This window comes from Amia ocellicauda, chromosome 17 (genome assembly GCF_036373705.1).
Source record: "Amia ocellicauda isolate fAmiCal2 chromosome 17, fAmiCal2.hap1, whole genome shotgun sequence".
Lineage (NCBI taxonomy): Eukaryota > Metazoa > Chordata > Actinopteri > Amiiformes > Amiidae > Amia > Amia ocellicauda.
The window spans coordinates 28,210,661-28,223,162 of NC_089866.1; the positions used below are offsets into that span (position 1 = coordinate 28,210,661).

At 38.2% G+C, this 12,502-nt stretch overlaps 1 protein-coding gene across 1 annotated transcript in view; it reads right to left on the bottom strand.

Moving 5' to 3' along the window:
• Positions 1 to 12,502, bottom strand: part of rasal1a (RAS protein activator like 1a (GAP1 like)) — a 176,523-nt gene that overhangs the window by 11,954 nt on the left and 152,067 nt on the right. The window contains exons 16-18 of the mRNA XM_066689532.1: positions 6,172 to 6,344; positions 4,216 to 4,353; positions 714 to 849 (exon numbers count right to left, since the gene is read on the bottom strand). Coding sequence (XP_066545629.1) covers positions 714 to 849; positions 4,216 to 4,353; positions 6,172 to 6,344 — 447 coding nt within the window. The remainder of the gene's footprint in view (positions 1 to 713; positions 850 to 4,215; positions 4,354 to 6,171; positions 6,345 to 12,502) is intronic.

Genomic DNA, 12,502 nt, shown 5'->3' on the forward strand with positions numbered 1-12,502 from the left:
CAACTTGCAGGTCCTTCTGGACACAAAATGGTCATTTTGTCAATGGTGAGCACATAGCGTCATAATCCCCTAGATGCTTTGAGACCGAAGAGTGTCTTAAGTTTTCCTTTAAAATTGAAGAAAGTAACATTTCAATGATTACATATTTGACAGAGTTATTGCAATGCATTACAAATGTAGATGTATACAGTATACATTTTTATTCACAGGAGAAAAACTGTGAGGGTAGTCATGACTGAAATAAACATTGTAACTGTGACAACCACAGTTTAATGCACCTCCACATGTCCCCACCAGAGGTCACCATCACCCTCTCCATACTAGTCACCTCTCCCAGCTTCAATCAGTCACTCATTCAATCTCAACAGCACTCTGATTACTCACTGCACACCTGCTCTCCATCATCTGCTTCTCCCACTGGCCTATATAAACCCCTCCCTGATTCTCACTCACTGCAAAGTGTTGTCAATTCTTACTACAAGTTTGTTCAATCTGAGAAAAAATAAATAAAGCAGTTGATCAGAGTACTTTACTGGTTAAAATATGTATAGTTTGGTCAAAACTAACAAGCCAGTGCTGTCCTAGTGATTATGGAGTGATCACCCAAATGATGACATGCATCAAAAAGGAACAATTCATTCATTTTCACTGGGATTTTGGGAAAGCAATATTGCCTAGCCAATACAATGGTGATTGTTGAAGGTGATTCTTGCCTGTGCGATCGCTCTGAAGGCAGCAGGTCCACTTGCTGCTGCGGTAGGACCCAGGATGGAAGGACGGCAGCATCCTCTCATTGTAGATACTTGCCTTTCTGATGGCTGACAGCCACTGGTTCAGCTCATTGACGTTCTGTAGAGACACACACACTCACAAAACAAGTTCTGCCCGTGCTGTATAAAGGTCATTACTGCTCATATCAATGTTTCCAGTTGTACTTTATACTGAGTATAATCTATAAGCATTTAAAGGGTTTATATAATCCTAGAAATCTCATATTAAATACTTCTGATTACTTCAAAATGGAGTGAATATTATTGGATAGTTTTGAATATTTTCAAACTATTTTTAAATTTTTAAAGAGGCTATCAGAGCTTGCTGTTCCTGAAAGTAAATAAAGTACTGTAGAATATCAGCTTGTGACTTGTATCACAGATGCAACCATTCTTATTACACTGTGCATCAGGAAAATATGTGATCTGTTAGTATTATTGAACTTAGAGGAAATCTGAACAAAGCTATATTAATCTACACAATTGTTGTATTGTCATTAATTAGTTATGGGACATCTATTGATTTATACTTTTAATTTATGTGATAGGACCTTAATGTATGAGCTTATTAAAAAATCTATTTATGATGCTTAAATATAGCACTGCATCAGCCCATATTTGCTATCTCCAGTTCTCAAAAGATGACTAAGTGACTTTTAAGTGATAATTCTTGGGATTTTTAAATAAAACTTCTGAAATACATTTAAAAATACATTGTTATATATTTATCTTCAGAATGTATTTAAATATGTAGGTGTGGCCATTTTTGCACATTGACACAATTATAAAACATACTTTCATATGTTTCTATAGATGTATTTTCTGTAGGGCACCGAAGTGAAGGCTAGCACAATTCTCACCGAAAACAATGCAGACATGCCATCAGCCACAGAGGTGCCCATTTCTGACTACCTTAAAGCCACTGAACCCTGATAGTTTGTGATGGAAGGAAACCCATATATTTAAATAGAACAACGTTTCTCACTTCACTGTCCTGCACTGTTTGTTTGACCGCATGGAGAGTTAACTAACTAATGAACTGAACTATTAATTTTTAATATACACGTTTTGTATTTTGAATATTGTTTATTTTGCAAACGTATTTGGATAAATGTTTGTTTTTTACGGTGGCTCGATGACGACATGAAAAAAAAAATAGCCCCTCTGGTTTTCTCATGATCACGACATAACGGGCTGTTATGTCGTGATCACGAGATAACGTGATAACGTGATCTCTCGCGTGGCTGATTTCATGAGATAATGCTGAAACCGGGGCAGTGCTGTGTCAACACATTCGGTTTTATTTTCAACAAGGCTAATATACAGACAGAAATTATTTTAAGACATTCAATAATTGAAGGACTACACATCAGTGTGCGCCACCTTAGACGTCAACTTGCCAGACTTAGACTTCACAGATGCAAACATCGAAATGATCCTGAAACTGTGGCGAGCTTCATTACAACACAATTTCTTGGTTAATGTATAGGGTACCCACTGGACTGAAATGTGCGTAATGCATTACACTTCTGTGAAGTTTGCTTATTCTCTTCGTATCTCGCTTCTTTTCTAATTGTATTCTGGTTTCCTTCCATTTCCACCCAGTCCAAAGACAAGCAGTTCAGGTTAATTGGTCACTCAAAAAGTGCCCGCGGTGCCAGTAGGGGTTGTAGCATTTTGTGGTCCGAGGTCCGGACCACAGCGACCGAGTGGTCTGGTAGCGGTCTCAGGCCATTGTACGTTTTTTTTAATTTGATTACTTTGATGAAATACACCTATATCACATTTCCACGTTTTAATTTGTGTTCTCCCCCTCCAGTCCCCGTGCAGTTCAATGTTTAATTGAATTATTGAATAGAGTATTTAAAGCCCCTGAGTCGCCAGTTTAGGGGTGGCCACTCCTTTGATGTGTAGTCCTTCAATTATTGAAAGGCATAAAACAATTTCTGTCTGCATTAGCGTTATTGAAACAGCACTGCCCCAGTCTCAGCACTGGCTCATGAAAATGACAACATATCCGTTTTATCTGATAGTGAGACATAACATTATCTCATGATCACGACATAGCCTAGGTTTTTTTTTTTTTTTTTTTTTTTTTTTCCATGTCCTCGACGAGCCATCTTAGTTTTGACATAAAACCAAGTACACTTACCCGCATATCTTGCATATATTCCATGGGCAAATAACCGGTGCTAATATTGCTTTGTTTATTTTGAATGCACGGTTAGGGAGAGACTATTATGGTATATTATGGTCATTATTTATTCCCATATTTATAGTCCATCTTAAAAGTTATTTTTTATGAATCCCTTAAATATAGTCTATAGTAAAATATATTTGGTATCTGTTTAAGTTTCATTGTTATTGTTAATATTGGTATATATGATGGTTTGGCTTGGGGGAGGAGACACTACTGAACAGCTATAAAGCTCTCAGAAGACTGAGATCAGAGATGAGGGTTGGAGGTTGTTACAGACCTCTTGTAATACAACGAGTGTTGGTGTGATGCAGGTGTTCCCCCTTCTGATGTGTCTTGAGTTCGGTGGGGGTGATTTCTTGTGTTTTGTTTGTTGTTTTCGTTTTTCAATAAATGTTTTGTTCTTTTTGCAATAACAACTTGCATTAGTGCCTCATTGCCTGATATGTGCCACGTAGCACTCCTCTACATAGTTGTGTGCCTTCTGTTGTGGAATCTTTGTTAAAACCAGCTAGGACACAGCCCAGAATCAGACTAGCACTGTGTGGACTACAGGGCTCAACCCCACTCTCCTTGCGGATATCTTACCAGCTAAGCCAATTAGGATTCCCCCTGAAGTATGTTTAATTCACTCACCTTCATACCTGTCTTCAAAATTGTGATGGAATTATTATTATTATTATTATTATTATTATTATTATTATTATTATTATTATTATTAACCCAGTCATTATGATTCAATTCCACCATTTGGGAAATGAGTCACAGCATTAGCAACTCTATGTATACACAAAAGGTAGATCCTCAATTTTCCATTGCTGTCCCTGAAAAGCCTGTGGTAGTGAAATGTATTCATTTTCTTCAAGACCTCAATCATTCATTCCTCTCTAGTAATCCAATCTGTCACACTATTCTGGCCAGGAATAATGCTAGCTGTCTTTGTGTGAACCGTCTGTAAGGAACCCATTTCCTTTTGATTATGATTACTATTATTTTTGACATGGTGACCAAGAACAATTTCCAGGTGGGTGTCTTTGAAGGGCTTTGTAAAACTGAATAACCTATTTTAGACCATGATTCTAGCTCTCTAACTCTCTAACTCTAATATATTGTTTTGATTTACTTTTTGAGATAGAGAGTATTTAAAGATATATTTTTGTTCATTCTCTGTACCTAATGCCTGACCTGTGCCAGCTGCTGTTTCCAATGACCCTGGGAGGTAGGAACACAGAGTGGCCAGTTAGTTACCTTACACTGGATGTACATAGTATGGAGTTGTCCATCATTGTCCTGAGTGATGACCTGCATCATGTTCTGTTGCTGAAAGGCATTTTCATCCACACGCTCCACAGCACAGATACGCTGCACAGGGATGGAGGAGCGGACCTAGGGAACAGAAAGACAGATAGATGGTTTTAAGGCAGTAACTTGCACACCCCATATTTTTCTGTGATTCAAATTCTTACTTGTTGCATACATCCTAAAAGTGTGTTTCCAGAAATGTATGTCCTGTTGGAGCTACTTTTTTGCTTGGCTCCATTCTGCATTCTGACATTTTTTTTAATGAACAGACACTGATCAAAACACTGCATAAACACTTCAATACCAATTCACAGCAGTGTGTTTTGCACAGTCGAGTCTGCTTACAGTGATGGATCTCAGATCTACCAACATGATCAACATTGCGATCAGGTTGGGACACACAGTTGCTTAGTGTGTAAAGAATTCATGGCTCTGAATCTTGCTCTTAATCCCATTACTTTATATCTTTTGGGATAATATTGAATGGTAAGTAAAGGAAGAAATAGCAGAGACCAGGATCTCCTCCTGTAAAAAAGTAGCAACTGGAGGAAATCGCATAGAAACAGTACTGCTTTGGCAATCTGTCAAAATCTCTAAAATCAGACTGCCCCAGTCACACAGGTGGTGAACAGCTACACGAGAAAGATTAATTGTCTTATAGGGATGAACAGAGGAAGTGAACAGAGGATCTCAAAAGAAATGGCAGGAGAAAGGGGGGGACTGCAGCAATGTAATCCAAGGATGCCTTCCGGGGTGTGCTGCAACGTGAAGGGAATTTAAAGTGTAAATCAGGGTACAAGAGGAGAAAGGAGAGGAGATTGCTGGCAGCCCTGGACTTGATTTACAATGTATCAATATCCATATGATTTACAATGCATGAATGTCCATTTTCTTTCTTCAGGAGCACAATAGAGCTTCCTCACTCAAAGGGCCGTCCTTGTCATTTACCGTCTCTCTCCCCGGCTTTGGGGCAGGGCATCTGTTGCAAATGAGGCACTCGTTAACAAAAGGCCTGCTTTGGATAATTACCTCCGGCTAATGAATTTCCCGTTTACAGAGCTCCACACCAATAAATTAGCAAATGCACAGATTGAAAGGGGTCACGATCCAAGGGTTCTGGAAAGTGTATTCTTAGCTAGCCCAGCCGGCTAAGGTTTGTATCTTTAAGTTATATGTCCAAATGTTTTTGTTTTAATGTAAATTATTTATTTGGCTGAACACAGTTCTCAGGCTCTAAGATTCTGATGTTACGTGGATAGATACAGATGGTTATGCACTGGTTGGACTGAGATACACAATCGGGTTGATGCAAAATTATCTGGGTTACAGAATAATGTGGGTTGAAAGGTTTTTGTGTATACTGGAATGACGTGCAGTGGCTCAATTTAAAACGCTGTTAGGTGGTCTAGTTTGACTGACACTGAGAACAGTGGGATCTGGGTAGGAAATGAGAGATGCAGGCTGAAATGTTGTGAATGCCATATCTCCTTCAGCACATTTTCCAAGATGACTTTTTTCCTCTGATGAAATGGCAGTCCATGATGCGTGAGTGAATCCACAAAGCAGGATGAAACCTAAATTCTCCACAATTTAAATTACATTGAACCAGTGTTCTAGTGCTGTGATAAGAAGTCATCTTGACTGATGCATTGCCTAAATAAGGGTGAAGTAGTTATTACATTTTGCAATGTGAGCAACATCGATAAGCCAAGAGAAAGATAAGTGCTCCATATGATATATCTATCCCTACTCACTGCAGATGATACACGGCGGTAATTGGGCTGCTGAAATCTGGAGTGCACAGTGCAATGTGGGACTTCTCCAGCTAGCTGGTGTGGGTTGATGTCCAATGATGAAGAGATGTTAGGACAGGGAGGGGGAGGAAGAGAGACAATGGCCAACCTGCCAGTCAGGAGTCTTGGCGTAGGAAAGGGTCTCACTGCTCAGCCAGAAGTAGCGTTTCTTGAGGGCGAAGCGGGTCAGCAGCTGGGGCCCCTCCACCTTGCGCTTGTAAAGGTAGCCCTCCTTCACTGTCACGGAGGGCAGGAACACGGCACGCTGGTGCACCTCTGACACTGTCAAAGCAAACCCGGGGCTTGATTTGAGAAGGTTTGTGCCAATATAGTAAAATGTGTTAAAATCATCATATATATGCATATATACACTCACCTAAAGGATTATTAGGAACACCATACTAATACTGTGTTTGACCCCCTTTCGCCTTCAGAACTGCCTTAATTCTACGTGGCATTGATTCAACAAGGTGCTGAAAGCATTCTTTAGAAATGTTGGCCCATATTGATAGGATAGCATCTTGCAGTTGATGGAGATTTGTGGGATGCACATCCAGGGCACGAAGCTCCCGTTCCACCACATCCCAAAGATGCTCTATTGGGTTGAGATCTGGTGACTGTGGGGGCCAGTTTAGTACAGTGAACTCATTGTCACGTTCAAGAAACCAATTTGAAATGATTCGACCTTTGTGACATGGTGCATTATCCTGCAGGAAGTAGCCATCAGAGGATGGGTACATGGTGGTCATAAAGGGATGGACATGGTCAGAAACAATGCTCAGGTAGGCCGTGGCATTTAAACGATGCCCAATTGGCACTAAGGGGCCTAAAGTGTGCCAAGAAAACAACATCCCCCACACCATTACACCACCACCACCAGCCTGCACAGTGGTAACAAGGCATGATGGATCCATGTTCTCATTCTGTTTACGCCAAATTCTGACTCTACCATCTGAATGTCTCAACAGAAATCGAGACTCATCAGACCAGGCAACATTTTTCCAGTCTTCAACTGTCCAATTTTGCTGAGCTTGTGCAAATTGTAGTCTCTTTTTCCTATTTGTAGTGGAGATGAGTGGTACCCGGTGGGGTCTTCTGCTGTTGTAGCCCATCCGCCTCAAGGTTGTACGTGTTGTGGCTTCACAAATGCTTTGCTGCATACCTCGGTTGTAACGAGTGGTTATTTTAGTCAAAGTTGCTCTTCTATCAGCTTGAATCAGTCGGCCCGTTCTCCTCTGACCTCTAGCATCAACAAGGCATTTTCGCCCACAGGACTGCCGCATACTGGATGTTTTTCCCTTTTCACAGAAATGGTTGTGAAATACTCAGACCGGCCCGTCTGGCACCAACAACCATGCCACGCTCAAAATTGCTTAAATCACCTTTCTTTCCCATTCAGACATTCAGTTTGGAGTTCAGGAGATTGTCTTGACCAGGACCTCACCCCTAAATGCATTGAAGCAACTGCCATGTGATTGGTTGGTTAGATAATTGCATTAATGAGAAATTGAACAGGTGTTCCTAATAATCCTTTAGGTGAGTGTATGTATATATATATATATATATATTTTTTTTTTTTTTTTTGTCTTCAAAAGTACAAACTGGGACACATTAAAACAATATATAAAACAAATTACATCACTTAAAATTTCATCTAGTTTATTTTGTTTACCAGCGCATCGCAAATAACCGTGTTACTTCTCCCTGTATCATGATCCGATTAACATTGACAATATAGCTTAATTTAAGTATGCTAGATATTCTCCCTTATTATTTATATGTGGGAGAATGAACTGCGTTGCATTATTAAATACAGTGCGCGAAGGTTTAAATCTGTCCCGTGTAGACACTACATCTCTATATCATGACATATACAGTATGACTATTAACACATAGTTATAAATTAGATTTCCTGTCCTATTTGAGATATCTCAAATTCAATTTGAGATATCTCAAATTAGACTTCCTGTTCTATTTCAGATATCTTAAAATAGACAGGAAGTTCATACAAAATGTACTGCATTTTCACAGGAAGTCAATTTGAGATATCTGCAATTTAAGATATCTTTAATTATATTTTGAGATATCTCTAAATGACAATTTGGCTTGCTATACAGTACGTGACCCAGACCAGTTTGGGACTCAGCCAATACAATGTACGAAACTGTGTCTCCTGAAATTAGTTCGGGCACAGGTGGAGGTGCAGCTGAGCCATAATGGAAACCCCCTGGCCCGGCATGGCCACGCTGCAGCTAAACGTGGCTAGTGGAAACGGCGCATTAGATAATATTCAGTTGTGGGCCGACACCTGGCAGATGAAATTCAATGTGGACAAGTGCAAGGTATTACATGCAGGTCATAAAAATGTCCACTATAATTACACTATGGGTGGAAAAGCACTAGAAGAAGTAACGCATCACTTTCCTCATCCAAACAATGTGGGGAAGCAATACAAAAGGCAAACAAAATGCTAGGGTATATTGTCAAAAGCGTAGAATTTAAAACAAGGAAAGTCATGTTATGATTGTACAATTTACTAGTTAGACCTCATCTGGAATACTATGTACAGTTCTAGGCACCATAGAAATGTCATACTCGGAGAGACTGAGGGAACAGAACTTTTTCACTCTGGAACAGAGGAGACAATGTGAGGACTTCAAAATCATGAAAGCCATGGGCCACATCAAACCAGAGGAGCTTTTCCAGATCTGCAGGGACACACAGACCCGGGGATACAAATGGAAATTGGGCTTCAAGGCATTCAAGACAGAGCACAGGAGACACCTGCATGTCAAACTGATTTATCACAATCTGTAACAAACTCCCCAGCGATGTGGTTGAAGCTGCAAATTTGGGAACATTTAAAAATAGACTGGATAGGATCCTTGGATCACTTGAAGGACTTGATCAGTTAAAAAATATCAAATTCCTTTCAGACAAAAGCAGTATTCTGTATTCTGTAACAAAACACATGACATGCTACTATACTGGACAAATAAAATTGGAGGCAAATAAAATAGTGTTGAATTTTTCTTTAATTGGGTATCTAAATTATTTTTTTAAGCCAACCAGTAAAAGAAAAAAACAAAATGACAAAAAAAAGGCCAGTCACAACCAGGGTTGGGGTCAATTCCACTAATTCAATTACAATTCAATTATTTATCCCTTTAAATTCCATAAAATCAATTCATTATCCAAAACACTTTCCTAAATTCCTTTTCAATTCAATTAATCTCAATTCCAAATTCTGATCATTTCTGCTAGCTCAATTCCAAATTCAGATCAATTCTGCAAATTCAATTCCAATTTGATATTTCTCACATATCAATTCCTTAATCCTTAATGGTTTCCTTCTTTGTTACCATCACTTAAGTTTTCAAAGTGATCAAACACCAGAGGCTTCTCTGACATTGTGAAAGTGTTTGTCCAAATCTGTAGGCAGCGGGTCCTCAGCCAGTCCAGGTTCAATCACAAAATCAGGTTCTCAGTAACAGTCCAAGTCAAAAACACAAGCAAGGTAGCGAGGTAGGTCCTTATATAGTACGTTTTAGAACAGTGTGTAATTGCAAGTAATTGAGATAGTTCTTGTGATATATCCTTCCCAACAAGAGGGCAGGACTAGGACACTGTCTTGTATGAGTGTCTATTAGGTGGATGAGGAACTCATTGGCTGAGATTCAGATAATAGAAATTCCTCAGTTGCTAGGAGGCCAGGAAAAATTTACCTGAGAAGCTGCTGAGAAGCATTTGACTGTAATTTTAATAATAAAACATTATATTGTCTAAATCAGGGGTGGGAAACCTTTTTCCTATCAAGGGCCATTCGAGTGTTCACAAATGTATTCACAGGCCACAGCCTTAATTAATACACCTACATCAAAACATTAATACAGATAAAACTTACATTCTAATGCAAGAACAAATCACTTTTTTTCAAAACGCACACACTGCAGTCAAAACATAAATAGCTATATAGCCTACAATAAGCAAAAAGCTCAAAAATGGCATACAATAAGATAATGAAACAAGTGTATACGTAAATAAAGTTCAAAAATAACTATTGCATTTATCAAAACATAACTGTAAACTAAAGCAAACATTTTCAACACTGTGTTAACTTTGTTTTCAACATACAAAGCTTCAGTCAATAAAATCAGTGTATTTCAATAAACTATTTACTATATATTTAGCCTGCATACCTGAGAGCTTGGTACAGTCCACATAGGACACTTTTCTGCACTTTTCCTGCATGAGCTCGTACCTCACACTGCATTTTGACAGCCCTCTCTAGGTGAACACTTTTACTCCACGAATATATAACATTAAAATACATCCTCTTCCACTGATAATGTCCATGCATCATTATTTTGCGTGCGATGTGCTGCGCTATTGCACTCTGTGTGCAGTAGCAATCGCGTATTGATCAGTAGAGTAAAAGCACTGGGTGCCATTTGGACCTGGCGTTTCACTCGCAGTGTTTTCACAACACTGGCACAAACCCACGAATGATCTGTCATTCCCAGTATCACTGATGCCCCTGAATCAGTCATGTTCATATACATGGCATTTCCAAAATGATCTCTCTTCAATCTCCATCTCCAATCCATGTTTATTTGCGGTGTAATCACTGTATCCACTCAATCTCACTACAGATGTAAGAAAACACCTGTAATGCTGTACAATGCGTGTGTTTTTCAAGCACATGAAAGACTGTAGACTGGTAGAGACCTCCACTTGAGCGCCAAACTGACTGTATTGTAAAGGGCAGGCAGGATTATGGGTTATATTGAGTTATTATGTATTTAATGACTGGTGAAAATAACCCGATTTTGACTATTCTAGATAAATGTGTTCATAACTTATTTATTTTCGTGTTTATGCAGTTAAAACACAGTAGAGATGTTTATTACATAAGCTTGGCGCTTCTAGTGTTAAGTGTATGTCACAGATTTTTTTTTTTTTATGAACCCCATGTCTAAATCATTGAAAAATGTGAGGAAAACACAATTAGTACAAAATAAAATAGTTTAAGAACAGATAATACATCATTATAGAGGATTCATAATGGATTAAAAAGGGTAAAATGGTAAAATGATTAAAACAAGGCACATGAAAAGCATTTCCAATTCAAATTTTGAAGTATGAGATATTGACCATTACAAATTCAATTCCAGCTTAACATGTCTAAATTCCAATTCAATTCCAATTCCAAAGACTGAAACATTCACAATTCCAGTTCATGAATATGAATTACAAGAATCATTAAGAATTCAAATTGGAATTGATTAATTCAAAAAAGTATAAGATTTGAGTTGGAATGAACCCATGAATTTAAATTTAAATTGAATTGACCCCAACCCTGGTCACAGCCAGTACAAATTCAGCCATTCCAGTACTTTTCAGTAATTGCAAAGTGTACTTCATTGAATTAAACACACGGTGGGGCTGTACTGCAGCATAAATGGATGTTCTGCAGCAACCATACAATTGTTAAAATACTTTCTTGCAAATCTATCCAATTGATTGATTGAATAGATGCAGAGCTCTCCATCTCTGGTCCTTAAAAAACCCAATTCAGCAGGTTTAACAAGACACATTTAAATAATTTAAATAGGTAAAATATGTATTGGGAATCTATGGTTGTGTTCCCCCTGTTTTCTCAGTTAATTGGGAATTCTAAATATTTAATTTGTGAGTTCAGAGAGCCTTTTGTCCCCGAAAGTGAAATGAATTAACATGTACATTGAACATAAATTAGGACCTGAAATAAATGAATATGTAAATTAACCTTTAATACCCTGCTAAACTAAATGTTGCAGTTGAATTTCCATGCCAAGAAAACACCCAATTCTAATCATCTGTTTACTATTCCTGTCTTTGATCAGACCAATCAGTGTTGGGATTTTATCCGGAAAGTCAATACAAATAGGGCCATTTATTATTAATAAACAGAAGATATGCAACATAAACATATTCTGAACTACAGACAATATTATAACATTAATAACATCAACAAATTAAAATATTTAAAATGAATAGTCTTTCTTCATTACTATTGGCACTGTGCAGGGTAAAGGCAACTAAATTACTACCATAGCTGTGCTGAATTTACACTTTCATTAAATTCCATTTAAGGCTAAAGTTAAAATCCTGACAAATCTCAAGGGCTCAATTGCAAATAACTGAAAGCAGTGTACTAACTGGAGATAATCCCATGGTTAGTAACTCTGCAAATTCATTGCAATTCACCCAAGATATCCCTGGGATTATATATATGGGTAATGATTATAATAATGGAGTTATTTTAGCATTCATATACATTAGTTCTTGTTCAACATTCTGAACTGTTTCTTGAAATGTGTATATTGTGTGACAGCTCTATATTGCTCATGGTAAGGGTGTCTGCTAAATAATCATCATAATAATAATACACTGCACAT